Source organism: Parasteatoda tepidariorum, chromosome 4 (assembly GCF_982258835.1).
Source record: "Parasteatoda tepidariorum strain Cologne lab strain chromosome 4, Ptep-v5.0, whole genome shotgun sequence".
Taxonomy (NCBI): domain Eukaryota; kingdom Metazoa; phylum Arthropoda; class Arachnida; order Araneae; family Theridiidae; genus Parasteatoda; species Parasteatoda tepidariorum.
The window spans coordinates 47,027,554-47,044,419 of NC_141758.1; the positions used below are offsets into that span (position 1 = coordinate 47,027,554).

The 16,866-nt window shown below is 32.7% G+C and overlaps 3 protein-coding genes across 3 annotated transcripts in view; all 3 read left to right on the forward strand.

Moving 5' to 3' along the window:
* The first annotated feature begins 1,253 nt into the window (after nt 1–1,253).
* LOC139425805 (uncharacterized) lies at nt 1,254–2,291 on the forward strand. Its single transcript, XM_071181763.1, has one exon. The coding sequence runs from the start codon at nt 1,254–1,256 to the stop codon at nt 2,289–2,291; it is 1,038 nt and encodes a 345-aa protein (XP_071037864.1).
* Nucleotides 2,292–2,327: 36 nt separating this feature from the next.
* On the forward strand, nt 2,328–3,350 carry LOC107447283 (uncharacterized). The gene has a single exon (XM_016062159.2). It carries the CDS (start codon nt 2,328–2,330, stop codon nt 3,348–3,350), a length of 1,023 nt encoding a protein of 340 aa, XP_015917645.2.
* A 2,758-nt stretch (nt 3,351–6,108) lies between these two features.
* LOC139425804 (uncharacterized) overlaps nt 6,109–16,866 on the forward strand; it is a 62,969-nt gene continuing 52,211 nt past the window's right edge. The window contains exons 1-2 of the mRNA XM_087162163.1: nt 6,109–6,203; nt 9,989–10,109. Coding sequence (XP_087018289.1) covers nt 6,109–6,203; nt 9,989–10,109 — 216 coding nt within the window. The remainder of the gene's footprint in view (nt 6,204–9,988; nt 10,110–16,866) is intronic.

The window sequence follows — 16,866 nt, forward strand, 5'->3', positions numbered from 1 at the left end:
TGCTTAGTCACTAACATGATAACCGCTTGCCAAATAAAAAGCCCCACCCATAACGCAATTGAGAAAATGAAAAGTTTAGGTATGTCGCCGGCTGAATTAAATGTAAACAAGGAAGAAATGACTCGAGTAGGAATATTAATTGGCGCCGATAAGTTTTGGGATATAGTTTTAAGTTCTCGGCGGAGAATAAACAGACATCTGCAAGCCATAAATTCTTTGTTTGGATGGCTCTTGGTAGGTTCGGAAAGAAATATAATAAATCAAAACGAATCAAAACATTTATCGATAGTCGTGGGAAATACCACAACATTAAATGATCTTCACGTGTTCTGGGAACTTGACTCAATGGGCATAAATGAGGAATATAATGAATGTAAGCAAAGCGAAAATAATTTAATAGACTTATTTGAAAAGGATTTACGGTTTGTAAACGGCCGATACGAATGTAAATTATTGTGGATATCTAATACTGAGGAATTAGGAAATAATTTTAATGTTGCTAGTAGGCGTTTTAAATTTTTAAAGCAAAGATTACAAAAAAAAGCCAGAAATCATGAAAAAATATCGGGAAATTATTGAAGAGCAGTTGCGGGAAGATATAGTTGAAAAATGTACAAGTGACATTAATGCTTCGCAGTATTTTATGCCGCACAGGGAAGTTTTGCCCGAAAAAAGTGAGACTTCACAATGCAGAATCGTTTTCGATTGCTCCTCGAAACAGGAAAATTATAAATCTTTAAATGAATGTCTCGAAACTGGCCCAAATTTGAACCCTAAAGTTCTTGATGTAATTTTAAAATTTCGCGAACCAGAGGTGAGCTTTTGTGGAGATTTGGAAAAAGCTTTTCTAAAAATTGGGATTGCTGAGGAGGATAGAGATTATTTTAGTTTCCTTGGTTTGGGGATAATAATGAATCTAACAGTATTCTGCGCATGTGCAGGGCCCCATTCGGTACAGTAATTAGTCCCTTTATTTTAGCAGCTACGATTAAATATCATATCAAAAAATATAAGAGGGAAAAACCTGAATGTTTTGAAATGCTTAATTCGTCCCTTTATGTAGATGATCTTTATCATGGAGGAAAAACTGTAGAGGATGCATACCGATTGTCTGTAGATGCAGTAAATATTTTTGAGGATGCGGGTATGAATTTAAGGAAATTGAAAACAAATTCAGAGGAATTAAATAAGAAATGGATAATGGCAAAAATTAGAGGTCAGATGATTTTGATAAAGAAACTAAATTTTTGGGCATGATACGGGATCCCAAAAATGACTTAGTCAAACTAAATTTTGATTCTCTTAAGGAATCAATTGAAATTAGTGAAGGTAAGACGAAAAGAACTGTGTTAAGATCAGTAGCTAAAATATTTGATCCTGTTGGCTACTTACAACCTTTCATTGTTAGAGTTAAAATCATACTACAAGACTCCTGGCTGTTAGGTTTAGACTGGGATACAATCTTTCCTCCTGATTTAAATAAAAGATGGATGGAGTGGTGCTCTGAAACCAAATATTTGAAAAATCCAGAATTTCCGAGGAAATTCTTCCAGAGCACCAATTATACACAACTGACTGCACATATATTTTGCGATGCCACCCCCAGAGCGTTCGGAGCCGTAGCTTATTTTCGATATATAGATGAAACTGGAGAAATTAAAACTAGCTTTATAATGGCAAAAGGCAGGGTCGCTCCTCTAAAATCGCTGTCTCTTCCTAGATGTGAGTTAATGGGAGCTGTTGCTGCAGCCAAATTGGCAAAGTATCTTAAATCCATTCTCCCTAAGCTATGTGACAATATACATTTTTGGTGTGACTCTATGATCACGTTATGTTGGATAAGGAAATCTCCGAATGTATGGAAGCCGTTTGTTGCCAACCGCGTAGCGGAAATTAAAAACATTTGCGATCCCAATCAGTGGCATCATTGTAGTGGCAGTGAAAACCCCGCTGACCTTTTGTCTAGAGGGGAACGAGCGGAAACAATTTTCAACAGTTCGTTGTGGCAAAACGGGCCAAGTTGGCTTCTCGAGAATGAAATATCGTGGCCCAAAGGGTCAATTGTTGTGCCTGACGAACAATTGGTAAACAATGAAATGAGAAAACACCTCAATGTGTTTCAAACTGCTACAGGTGAAGATAATTTGCAGAACTCTCACCAATTACTTGATTTAAATAAATATAGCGAGTTAAGTAAAGTCCATCGTATAACAGCATGGGTGCACAGATTTGTCCATAATTCCAATCCTTCGTCTGAAAAATATCATGGACCATTGACTGCTTTTGAATAAAAGACTGCTGAAAGGTTTTGGGTAAAAAATACTCAAATGAACTATTTTCATAAAGAAATTTCAGATTTGACTCATCAAAGAGCTATGGACAAAACATCGAATATTTACTCATTGTATCCAGAACTCGATGAAGATGGTCTCTTGCGACTAAGAGGCAGGATACAATTTGCTGACTGCTTAGAATCCACTAAACATCCATGGATACTACCGTCCAAGTGTCGTTATGCAGAACTGGTGATTCTCAATGCCCATGAACAGGTCTTGCACTCGGGAGTAGACTCAACACTAACTCAAGTGCGGGAAAAATTTTGGATCATAAAAGGGAGACGAAGAATCAAATCTCTACTTGGTAGATGTATCATTTGCAAGAGATATAGTGCTCGTCATGGAGAACAAGATGTGGCTCCATTTCCTCCAGATCGCATTCTGGAATCACCACCGTTTGCTATAACGGGATGTGACTATGCAGGTCCCTTTTTTTCCAACGAAAACAAGAATAAACATTATTTGCTTTTGTTCACCTGCGCCGTCACACGCGCTGTACATTTAGAACTTGTACATTCCCTGAACACAGAATCATTCCTGTTAGCCTTTCGGCGATTTATATCTCGTCGAGGATTATGTTCAACAATATATTCTGATAATGGAAAATCATTCAAACGAGCAGATACTGAACTTCAAAAATTATGGAAATGTATTTCAGATCCATCTGTTAAAAACTTATTTTCTGCTCACAACATTCAGTGGAAATTTATTGTTGAGCGTGGAGCATGGTGGGGAGGATTCTGGGAGAGGATGATAAAAACTATCAAAATTACGCTCAGAAAAATTGTTGGTCGATCATCGCTCTCTCTCGTCGAACTCGAAACAGTGTTTGTCGAGATAGAAGCCATGATGAATTCCAGACCCATCACTTATTTATATACTGACCCCTCAGAACCATCTCCACTCACTCCAGCTCATTTTTTAGTAGGTAAACGCTTGCTATCCCTCCCTCCTACCAGAATTTCTAAGGTCGATCTATTGGGATCGAGAGAATCAATTGTGAAAAAAATTTAAACATCAACAGAATCTGTTGAATCATTTTTGGAAATGTTGGCGAAAAGGTTACTTGTTAAATTTAAGACCAGCTAACACGAGCCAAAAGGTCTCGAATGTAAAAGAGTTTAAACCTAATGACATAGTGCTAATTCACGAGGAACTTTATCCTAGAAACATGTGGTCATTGGGCAGAATAACTGAAGTTTTTCATGGAAGGGATGGCAAGGTCCGTTCTTGTTCAATAAAAACTCGAACTGGAATTATTAGAAGGCCTATTCAGTTTTTATATAATATGGAAATTAGTAATTGAAAAAATTTTTTTGTGTGTGTGGAACTTTTTAATATATTTGTAATTCTTTCTTATGTTGTACTTTTTTTAATGAATGATTATTTTATATATCCAGAGAAGCTGAAATGTCAAGTCTGGTAAATTGTTTACTATTTTGTAAATTTTAAATTATTTATATTTGGTGGGGAGTGTCGCGGAATGCCACGAGATGGCGCTCTCCCATTAATTTAATTACATATTTTTCTTTGTGTGTCATTATAATTTTGATTTGATTAGATGAATGTTGAAGGGGAAATGTCAGCCCTTATAATACTGACTATCTTCGTATCTTCACACCATAATCTATTAAAGTTTGTTTTGTTTTTAAAATAATATGTTTTGTTAATTAATTTGAACCACCGATCTGTGCTTAATTAAAACCTTTTTAATATATTATTGTCTAAAATGAAATTCCTTAGAATTTATACACCGTATTCAATGAATAGGAGAACAGGTTTCGAGTATTGTGGCGATAAATTATCACAAGGCAATCACTAACTTAAACAAAGAAACAAGAAAAAAAACCAAGAGTGTGAAAAAACAACATTTTTAGAATTAACTTCAGTTAATAGAGGAATTTGGAGGAAAGTGGTTTGGATTGCCAAAGGTTCGACTCTGAGAAATTAGAAAAAGAAAACATGCACAAACATTTCTAAACAAATTTATTTGACTTCTATTATTAATAAATCTCTAAGTAGGATAGAAGGAATTACTTTTTCGGAATGAAAACAATTTTAATTAGATTTCATGGAATAACTTTTCCAAAAATTGTCTAATCAATTTTTCCTGAGGTTGCTTTTGTCTCGTATGCAAATTAAGAATGTTATATAACCGAAATTTTAATATCTTTGGGGGTATAGAAATTGAAATACTATCCAAATTTGTATTCCCTTTATTGTTTTTAAAATGCTAATTACCTTTTCTAGATGGCAGAATCTAATTTATGATTCCCCAAACTTTAAGTCTCTCTAATTTAATTATATTTTAAAAATGATAGGCTTTTAATTATTTGTTTAATTTCTTTTTAAATCTTGGGAAATTAAATTATTGCTGAAGCATTATTATCAAATGATAATATCGTATACTTTTGAATTTTCTATAAAAAAAATATTGATTATTGAATTATTTGCAAGTCACAGACAGAATTTTTTTGCCATTTTATCACTTTAGATTGACGTATTTAACAAATAAATGCTTTTCTTTCTATATTGTACAACATCATTGAATGATTTTCCAGTTGCAGGTAATGAATTTAATTTCATGTCACTCCACTGGAGAAAAGGAGACATCAAACAAATTTGGCTTAGCTGCAATAATTTTAAAAAGACACAAGGAAAAGTCCAGAGTTCAGATTTTTGGTAGTTTATTAATGTGGATCACTTCTTTTCAATAAAATCGTTGGGGCAGCAGAATCACAAGCATGTCCAGTTAGGGTCACAAGGCATATATTTTAACAATGGCAGATAAGATTTCTGGGGATCATTTTTTCATCTATTAGTAGTAGCATCAGTGGCGGCTGGCAGTAGTAGCAGTCGACAAATAAACATGTCGCTTCTGGAAAGGCGATCCAAAAAATTTAAGATGGTGATTGATTTTCGTTCTTGTCGAAAAACTGCATCCTTGAGGAGTCGGCGGGCAGGTGTTACGCCATTAAGAAAGGAGTGAAGTTCCGTCCCTCAAACAGAGAGAAAAACGAAGCAAAATAAACGCTCACTACGCGAGCGAGGTGACTGAGAAAAATCAGAGTATCGAACAGCCACTTAGTTCATGGCGAGGGAAAAACAAACAATCACAGCCCGTAAAAGGCATCCACAGGTGGGTCGGAGAAATATGACCGCCATGTATTTAAACAAAAATAAACTCCGTCTCTCAAAGAGAGGGAGGGGGTGAAAATTAAAAATCCCTGTTAAAGGATCGTAGATTATGAAAGGATCAAAATATCGAATGCTACCCGCTCCCAAAAATGGGCGGTATTTATATAAACGACCGGAAGTGGAAGTTAAACTCCCTAAAAAAATGACACTAAAATTGCTTAAGGAGAGAATTGAAGTGAGTTGACTAACCCCTTAAATTTAAGCATAATTAAACACTAACGGCGACCGTACAGTAACTAAAAACATGTGTTGACATCAAAGGCCGCCGAAGGTCAAAGGCGTAAAGGTCGGCAGACAGTGAGGCGTCACAGTAGAGGGTTCAGGGGTGTCGGCCTAATTTCTAGGTCACAATCCCAACAGAAAAATTAAGATTTGGTGACTCAATGTCACAAATACGGTAACAGGTTCACGATAACAGGGCAATGAGTTTTGTCTGCAGATCTCGGGAAACAATAAAATTGCTTCATATACAGAACACAGAGACCCAATTATCGCACACGAACTCTGATTAAGATGTAATCACTCAATCTGGTCGAAATTTCTATTAACGGTAACTTGACTTCAATTTGTCTACATGACGATAAATTATTCTCGAACGATTGAAACTCGAATTGCAACCAAGCATCGAGATGCAGTTGCAAGTTCAGCTATTTCGCTAGTTGGAAAAAGGTAAGAATTTCGATTGATTGATTGTGAAATCTTCTTGGTGACAGTTATTATTTTTTTTGTAGCGGCTAAAAAACTATTGAAACTTTAATTTTTGTCAGACATAAAACTTGAGTTGAAATTTAATCACTTTACCTAGTCGGAAACTAATAAAAATATTTATTCATGATAATTTTTCAAATGGTCATATGAAGATTCAAAACGTGTTATTAAAATCTAGTGCTAATAATCAAATGCTAATAATGATTAAAAATCAAAGAAGAGTAGCTACAGGTCGGGCACCGTAGCTAAACAAATTTTTTTTGATGGTATAACTCAAACTGCAAATATTATGACGATAAGTTTTATTTTTAACGATCAAAAAACTACTAAAAAATGTGCTGCATCATCAGAATCCTCTCATTCAGCAGCAAGCAACTTCTGATATACTTTTCAAGTCCTTGCTATTCTTGGTTGGTTGGTTCTAATGCCACTTGTCACACGGGCAAGCCTGCGTGGTGAAACCGAGCGAATTTAAGGCAGAGTGTGCGATTCTTGTTTCTCAGTGGCGCCATCTATGGCCAAGAATTCGACTTCTGCCACATCATACGTCACACCTGTTTTATAAGGCGGACCCATTCATACATCCATTCATTCATCCACAGATCGTAATTTTGACCTGAATGAGAGAACGATCGGTCTCCAATCCAGTACCCCCAGAGGTATTCATTTGTTATGGGAACATGGAGGACTTTGAGATTCGACAGATTTAACGTGCATCAGTCACCAACTACACGGGGAGTCATCGGCCGGCGGGGTTCGAACCCACGAACTCTCGGACATGGGCTTATTCTTAAAAGGGTATGACTAAATTTGGCAGTGGTATCGCACTAAATGTAGCTTGGAACATTCAAAAAATGATGAGAACTTGCATTGTAATCCAGGGTAGCATTTCAATCTATTCTAAAATTCAACTCTTCAAGCTAACCTTTAAATGGTCGAAATTTTGATTGATGATAAATTTAATTTGACGATATAATGACTCTTAAATTTGCTTATATTAGTCAGAAAACTGCATTGTACATCGAGTATGAAGCTAAATTAGAATAAGAGCATTCTAGCCAGACGGAAAGGATTGATTGCAAGATTTCCTTTTAACAGACACAAAAATGAGTTATTAAATTTCAAAAGAAAAAAAAAATTAAATAAATAAATAAATAAAAGGATTTTTAGAGTTAATTGGGGAAATTTTATTAAAATGCGATGCATCAATTCCAATATTTTAATTTATTTATAGTAATGCATATTTTAAGCTTGTTTAAGAACAACCTCAGAACTCATTTATCGTAGAGAGAGAGAGAGAGAGAGAGAGAGAGAGAGAGAGAGAGAGAGAGAGAGAGAGAGAGAGAGAGAGAGAGAGAGAGAGACAGCAAACTCTTATATTTAAAAGAACTGAAATTGCACTCAAATCTAAATTTCGATCTTAAAAATATTCAAGAACAATTCCTTATCACCCTTCATAAATATTTCTCGCATTCGAACATTTTTTATTTGCATATATCAATAATTCCACCAAAGCTTTGAAAAGCAAAATCATAAATGATCTTTTTCAGCCCAAGATATTCCAGTCTTGGTTTTCAAATCTTTTGCGAGAGACGATTTGAATTTAAAATTAGGATTTCAAGACAGGAAAGGGTATTTTCTAACCTCATTTCTGTAAATCCAGTTGTGAAAGGGCACATAAAGAGAGAAATAACCCATTTACATCGCTGACATTTCTGATAGATGGACTGGGATCACACCTCGTAAGTTTATGGTTGACAAAAAAGTATTTTTTTCTTCGCGAGCTTGACTTTTAAAGGATCATGGAACTCAAAAGAAATATTAAAGTCTTGCACAGAAAAAGATCAATGTCAAAACCAGAAATGATGTCACTTGAATATCGATATCTCATTTCTGTGTTCGCAAAGAAGTTATGCCAAAGTTTCTTTCTTTTTCTTTTAAAATACTTCAATATTTTTACACATTATGAATAAACTTTGTTATAACGATCGAAATTTAAGACAACTCTTAAATTTTGCTTTTAATTTTCTTTCTGATCGAGTACTTTTAATTTCATTACATGTAACGAGATTAAAAATTTTTTTTTTTTCTAATTTAAGGAAAAGTAAACCTTGTGGGGTGGAAATGTTGTGGACGTATGCTATTAAGGCAAAGAGGGGGGCGATTGTTCCTGTTGTCCAGTGCCGCCATCTATGGCCAAAAATTCGACTTTTGCCACACCCGTTTATAGAGTGGACCCATTCATACATCCATTCACTCATCCACAGATCGTAATTTTGAACTGAATCAGAGAACAATCAATCTCCAAGTCAGTAACCCCAGAGGCACTGATTTGTTATGGGAACATGGGGGGCTTCGAATTTCGACAGATTTAACGTGCACCAGTCACCATTTAGTACACACCATGTCTTCGACCAGCAGGGATCGAACCCACGACTTCTTGGGCATGGGCCGAGTGCCCTACCAACCAGGCTATCCCAGCCCTGGGGTGGGCAATGTAATTATTTATTGTCTAATGGTTTTAATGTAGATTTAATTACTAGAAATTTTTAAATTAACTGTTATCTAATTTTGTTGAAATGTGCTAAAAGTAAAAAGGAAATATTAATTATTTACATGGATTTTACTAAATTTGGCACATTTTTGAAAAAAAGCGTTTAAAACACGAAAAAGTAAGATTGATTGATAAAATGAAACATCTTATATTTTTATTGTTTTTAAATAGGCTATCTGGACAAAAATATCCAGACACTCAGTGAACTGATTCAGCTGGCCGATGACGTCAGTTTGAATATGTCTGGGTGACTTTTCACTAACTTTTAATAGTTGGCCACAAGAATTGACTTCCAGACGTTCATCATAATTGAAGTGAGTTCTGCCAATGAGGAGAGTCACTTTGTTCGGCTATGTTTTCCAAAGATGTCGTACGTTTAAGAATTGATCCTAAAGATTTTCCTAAGAGAACCGAGATTGAAGCTCTGAGAAAGCCAATCCAGTTCTTGAACATACATTTCGTCAAGTTCAGTCTGCTCAGATCTCGATTAGTGATTTTATTTTATTTTGCAACCGTCGTTGAACAGCCGACCTAATTATTGGGCTTACGACTACTAATGTTCAATTCCGTAGCCTTGTAATTTTGAACCCGATCCCGAAGACAAGGGAACTCCTGAATCAAGTACTGGGAGAAAATTGCCTTCGTAGAGGACTTTTTGATGGAACTAACCCCTATTTGCGTTACATGGAGAGAAACACCCCGAGAACCTGATGGTTAGCCTGACGGAAAGGGGACTCTAACCCATGATCCGTCTACCACTGAGGATATTTCACGTTAGCACTGTGGTTGGTGCAATCTGGATGTGGAATTCGTATCGACCAGCCATCTCTGGGATCGAACCCCGGTTCACCTCATTGGAAGGCGAACGCTCTATCCCCTGAGCCATCGCGGCTCTCGATCAGTGATTGGAGTAGTTTTCTTGTTGGAAGAGAAATTGGCTTTCCCCATAATATTGAAATAAAGTTGGGAAAACAGCATTTCTCAGAATGTCAGCATACATTTCAGAGATCCTGTTACCAACCACAAGAATTAAGAAACCCTGGCTAAATCAAATAAAACACCCTCACACCATGATGCTTCAGGTGGGTGTCGGATACCTTTGGATAGATAATGTGTTATGACTTCGCTATATCCGAGGAGATTTTCCTCTAGATTTTGATAGGTGGCAATGGCAATGGGAATTGACTTCCAGGCGTCCATCACAACTGCAGAGAGTTTTACCAATGATTATGGTCACTTCGGCTAACTACATAATCTGCGCTCTAATTTATCCAAGAAATGGTCAATGGGGCTTAGATCGAGACTCTGAGAAAGTCAGTCTAGTTTTTGACCACGCATCCCGTCAACTCACAGCTGTTCAATTCTTGATAAGTGAAGGGAGCTATTGTCCTTTTAGGAAAAAATGGGCTTCAGCCAAATTATTTTTATAAAGTTTCGAGAGCTGCATTTTCCAGATTGATCATATACATCTTAATGTTCCTTTTACAAACCACAGGAACTATGGAATCCGTGCCAAGCCATAAAAATGATGCTTTAGGCTAGTGTCCGGATATCTATGGTCAGACAATATATTATAAGTATCGTTATTTATATTAGTTAAGGATGAAAAAATACTATGCTTTTTTGGTATAAGATTAAGCTTTTGTTTCAGAGTAATGAGTTATATGCAAAAAACTTAGCTTTAAACTCAAACAATCATTGTTTCTTAGAATTTAAATTCCCTTATTTTAACTCTTAAAATTTTTTTAAACATTACTTGCAAACAAAATAGTTAAATCGCTGAGATTATTATTTTAAAACTTTTGCCCATTGCTCCTCAAGTAATGTTAACTACTATAGATTAAATTAAATGTTATAAATTACGAGTTTTGAAATCATGAACTGAATTACGAAACATAGTTAATTACACGTATTATTAAGAGAATATTCTTAAAAGGAAAGCTAATTAAATACAAACAGAGGTTTAAAACTTTAGCTCAAAGGATTTGAAACTATGCCAAAGAAATATTTAGAATAGAAGCTTTCATACCAGCGCTTCTCTAAACCTAAAGAGGTTTCTATGCAAATTAAGTAGATATTTTGGACAGAGATAAATTGAAGTTTTATTAAAGACTCAAGTAGTAGAATATTGATTTTGTAAAACGCAAATTTCAGATTATATATTTACACTCTTGAAGTAATTAATAATATGATAATGAACAACACAAGAAATACAATATTTATGACGGAGTTAATTTGATAAGAGTTTCAACTTTGATAACTTTTTTGTAAGGATTTTTCGTATCTTGTCATACGCTGAAGATTGTTATCAGTAGCTCATTGATTTTTTAAAATGTTAGTTTTGAGATTATATGTTTAACTTCTGAAGTAATTAAAAATGTTACTTATACGGATAAAATAGCAAATACAATCTATTGATGATGTTGTTAATTAAGTTGGAGTTTATTTTTTATAAATGCATTTCTAATTGTATTTTAAAATTTATAATATGTAGAGCATTGGGTTTCATAAAATAGTTATCAATAGAATATTTATTTATTGAAATGTTCACTTTTTTTAAAATAATTAATGTTATGTATACGAAATATGCAATATTCTCATGTATCTAATTAGGCTGGGTTTCCAAGTTTGATAACAAATTGTTTTTAAAATTCTTGTGATATGTAGAAAATATGAGGTACAAAAATATTTCAATTAAGTAGAATACATCTTTATACGTCATACAATTACTTAATTATTATTTGATATAGCATTTTTATCAACTCTTATTGGTGCCGTTAAGAGTGGAATCTTGCAATCGAAATTTCAACTACTTTTTGTCAAGCTGAAAAACTCAAATATTTATCGAAGAACGCACGTTTCATTAATTCGAGAAACAATAATTTCCTGGCAGCTACATAATATAACAAAAATTGTCATGTTGTAAACTCGTTGGGAATTTATCAATCAAAATTTTGACCACTTTCCTACTTGCTATAGCATTTTAAAAGCTCCCCTAGAGTACTACGTATGTACAACGATTACATTGCAAGTTTGAAATGTTGATGTAAGTTGATGCAATGCAAGTTGATAATAATGCATGTTTAAATCAGTTCTTGAAGATTAAAAACAGAATTCGAGATCAATCAAAATTGAAAACTTTTCTGAAGAAAGAAATTTAACAGGCACAAAATAAAAATGAAATTCTAAAAATTACATTTTTCTAGATGACTAAAAAAAAAGAATGCATTAATATTTTTTCCATATCTAAATATAAATGTATGCATAACATTTTCTTGTAATAAACTTCTATTATTGACATTTTATCCCACTTTCTCTTGCACTCTTTCTTTTTCCATTTTAGATCTGACAAATGTAAAATTATTCACGATCGCAGTTTTAAAGTTTATTTTATTTTATCAATAGAGAGATAAACTAAATTTTCTCTTTACGCTTCTAGAGGAAGATTTTTGAATAGACAGTGAGTCATATGTGCTATCATTGTATAATTTTGTGTTTCGTATACACGATCTGTAAAAAAATAATAACTGTTCTGTGCTAAGACAATTGGACTTTAAAATAATTCCATCTCTATTTTAACTTTTCTATTGAATCTTATGAAATTGAAAATTGTTTGATGTACTTAAGTTAAAATAAACTTTAAAAACTAACAAAAGCAAATTCACAAAGCTACCTTCACTTATCAGAAGTCCAAGGGTTCAGTAAAACAAAATACTATAATTACTAAAGAGTTCTGTCTTCAGTTTTTGATTAGCAGAGAGCAGGAGCATCCCTGGTTGAGTAATTTTGCCATTTCGCTAAACGCTGTGTAGTGAGTTCGAATCCGCCATAACCCTGGATACATTTTTAAGCTGTCCTTTTTCCAAATTGTACCAACCGATCTTCAATTTGACACTGGCTTAAAAGCAATTCTTTGTTTTACACTCGAGTTGCATATGCATGTGCATCAATCAATCAATCAATCAATAAGAATAGTACAATATTCCTCATGTTTAAAGAGAACTGTAATAGAAGCTGAGAAACTACTTTAGGCAGTACGTTCGCCGTGCGATTTCATGCTGATTACGCTGTGCAAGTATGGAATGATGCGCAGCAACATGCAAAGAATGACTCTTAGCGTGGCATATAAGTTCGTTTTGAAATCTTCGACAGTGTCAAAGAGTTGCGAATTTGTGCCATACAACAAAACTGCAAATTCACACAGCTACCTGCACTATCTAAAATAAAACTATTGCTATTATGGTTTTTTAGTTTTACTAAAATACAATAAGAGTTAAACTGTATTTTCAAAAAGATTTTAATTGGTTCCAGATCAGGTTTAAATAATAGGATATCAAGGAAAATTTCATACTATTACCTAAAGACTGTTGAAAAAAATATTGTTTTACATAGCATTCATCGTCAGTACACAAGGTAAGGCATTTCAAATTATTATATTTAACAAATGTTTAGGGGCATAATTAAAATGACTGCATAAGTGGGCGACACTGGTTGGAGCTATTTGTCGACAATGAAAAAAAGCTTACAATTTTGAAACCAACGGTATGGTGATGGCAATGCTTTAAGTCTTTCGCTTTTAAAACTTAATTCATAATTTTGTTGACATTGAAGTGTTGATTCTGAGTATGAAACTTTTGTGGAAACATTCATATTCAAGCATAAAATATAAACTCTTGTATTATAGTATGTCAGATCAATATTCCCTAATGCTTAAAAAAATTTTAAGAAAATTTATTCAGAGAAAGTGATTGGCTAAATTAAATAAAAAGTGATGTTGGTTTTCATTTTAACTCTTTATATGTAGCAGGTTTATCATTATTAAAGCAACATTCATTTCAAATCTGATTATTTCGATGTCAATGAATTAATTTTTATTAAAGAAGATATTTAAGTTGCGATTGAAAATGTGATTATTACTATTTAAAATGTTTTATGTAAATAGTTAAATAGTTTTCTGCCCAATAAATAGTATAAATAATTGCACTTTAAATTCGTTTCTTTTTATCAACACTTAGGTACTAGCAACTTAAGAAGAAGAAGCTCATTGGTACACAGACACCTTACCTATGACTCTAGCGCCTGCTGGTTGTTTATGAACAAGATAGCATTCTAATATTCTGAATATCGCTGGCTAAGGTTGAACAAGTATCACCATAAAAGTTAGCATGTTAATTAACGTAAATACAACGCGCATCGCATATTAAATTTGTTAAAATATAATTATTTATGTATTTTAATTATAACCGAAATCATTTCAGTTCTGTGTCTAGAAACTATCTAGAAACTTCGATGCATTATTGGTTTGCTAATGTTCTGCAGAGCTTCGTGCCTATTTTCGTGTTAAATAATAAATAAACAAAGCTTTCTTTGTGCAAAATATAGAATGTGCGATTTAAGAGAATTCAAACATAATAACATAGTTTCTAATACATAGTTGATAATATAATAACATAAAATAATAACATAGTTGCTAATACAACAAATAATATAATAACGTAGTTGCTAACATACGAAATAACATAATTAAATAGTTGCTTACATAAACAAATGGTACGTTTCAACAGCCAATCAGGATCGATACACAAGCTTTTTTCACTTGCAGGTATCTAATTGATCAAATGGTTATTGCTCTGGGTATTTTCTAGTCGGGACATAATTCAACTATACCCAAGGCAAAGCTAATACTTAAGCATTATCATGGCTATGGCAGTCAGTTTAATTTGTTTTCTAGTGGTTTTGCAAATTAAGCTTTTCATCGCTAAATTCGGCGATTTTTTTAAAATTAAAAATAGTACTTAACTAGAATATATTTTTACTGAATAACTGTCAAATATAAATCAATATTCACTACTTACATTTATTACGATTCTCTGGAAGCTGCAATTTTTTCTTCACAGATCGACGAGAAGTAAATTTATATGAGGAAATAAATTATGTGATAGTCACTATCCCTAGCATAACCAATAACCATCCATTATAAAAAGAGTAAAAGTGCATCAATACGATTCAGTAGTCCTCAGTATTGAAAAGTACTTTGACTTAAATGGACTACATTGCTTATAAAAAAGTTTCACTCCTCAAAAATGAAAAATTTTACTCAAGAATGTATACTGACTGTCACTTAAACACACGCCAATGTATACAATGCAAAAGATAATAATCATGAAAATCATTATCGTCTGCTACAATATTTAACATATCGAGATTTAACGAAGAAATGAAACTGTAATCGTATAAGTTGAAAATTTTCGAGTGTTTTTCAGACTGTGATGAAATGTTTCGTAATTTTCAAATGTATTAAAATTTTAAAATTTTTCCTTATAAATATCGCATTTAAATTGATAAACGGTAGCGGTTACATCTCTAAATCCATACCATAATTTGGAACATATTTCTTAAAAACGTAATACAAAATACTTGAATCTGTATCTTTATCGGACTAATTCCCGTGAATGTATAACTTGTTAACATAACACGTTGTACACAGGGAAATAAATAAATGAAAATTTAATGATAATAAAATAAAACTAAAGAATACTTTAAATATGGTTAATAAAGGTAGTAATAATAATAAAAAAACTAAGAAAGGAAACTTTAAAAAAGTGTGCAGATGAATATATTTAAAGTAAATGAGAAGGAAATGTTTATACAAGACTTATTTTTTAGAGTTTTTTGACATCAGCAGAAATGCAAATTATAAGTCCTTAAAATTAATTAATTAACTTTCATCGCCATCTAAACTTTAAGAGAAAAATACAACTTCTAAGAAAGAAGAAAAAGAAAGACTTCAAAAGAAGACTTCTCTAATTAAAGTTCCTTGTAGGATTACGTAAAGTTCCTCTTATCACAACGATAAAGTGTTTTTTAATTTTGATCAATGTCTTCTTAATTCATTCCATGTAATTAAATTCTTATTTAGACGTTTATCATCTATGCGTCAACGAGATTTAAAAATTAATTATAATTTTACGCTCAAATGTTTTAGTAGTTGTTTGCTTAACGATAAGCGTGGATTTAGTTCCTAATGTTTTAAAAAAGACTTATAAGTAAATGAATGACTAGCGAAGTTATTGATGTTTTTTAAATTTTCAATACGAATTGTAAGTATATAAGTATAATAGTGTAAATTACTTTTTACTCGGAATACTAGTATGATTCATGTAAGGAATGATTTAGAAACTATTGTTTTTTGAAAGATGGTTCACAAAGGATTTAATGGGGATGGTAAAAAATTATTAAAAAAATTATCAGACTGTTATTTAAGTATCAGATTAATAATCTGTTTGTTAGAAAATTATTATAAATTATTTCTTAAAAAACTAAATATGCTGCAATTCTTCAAAAATTTCAATTTCGAAAAATTAAGTTCATCTTGAAAAATATATCGATTTTTTATAATTCTTTTTCTAACTTTTAAGCAATACTAACATTAAAGAGTGATTTAAAAGAATAGATATAAAGCAAACGATTTTTTTGCGAAATCATATGTTATTAAATAGCCACCAAAAAGCAAAATATTCGCCTTAAAATCTAAGAAATCTTAGTAATTTTCTCCTTATCAAATCGGAAAATCAGGTTCATCTTCAAAAACATTAAATTTGTTTTCTTTTTCAGCTTTTTTCATATTTTTTTAAAATGATAATAGCATTAAAGAATAATTTAAAAGAATAGAAATAAAGCAAACGATTTTTTCCACAAAATGATATGTTATTAAATAGATACCACAATGCAAAGTATTGGTATTAAAATCCAACAAATCTTAGTTCTTCTTTTTTTTTATAAAATCCAAGAAAAAAATACATTAATATTTAGACACCCTAACTTTTTGGATTCAGCATTGATCCCTTCTTTATTCCAGATTTAAAACCGACTTTTTTGATCCTCGAAAAAGTCAAGCATCAGTAAAAAAGAAGAAAAGGGATTTTTTGTCAGCCATAAACTTTCCCAAAAGTAGTCTTGAGCCATCTATCAGAAATCTCAAGCAAAATAAAAAAGAATGTATGGGGCGTTATTTTTCATTTGTTTTCTTTTTTACAACTGGATTTACGAAAGTATGACCGAGAGTAGGCA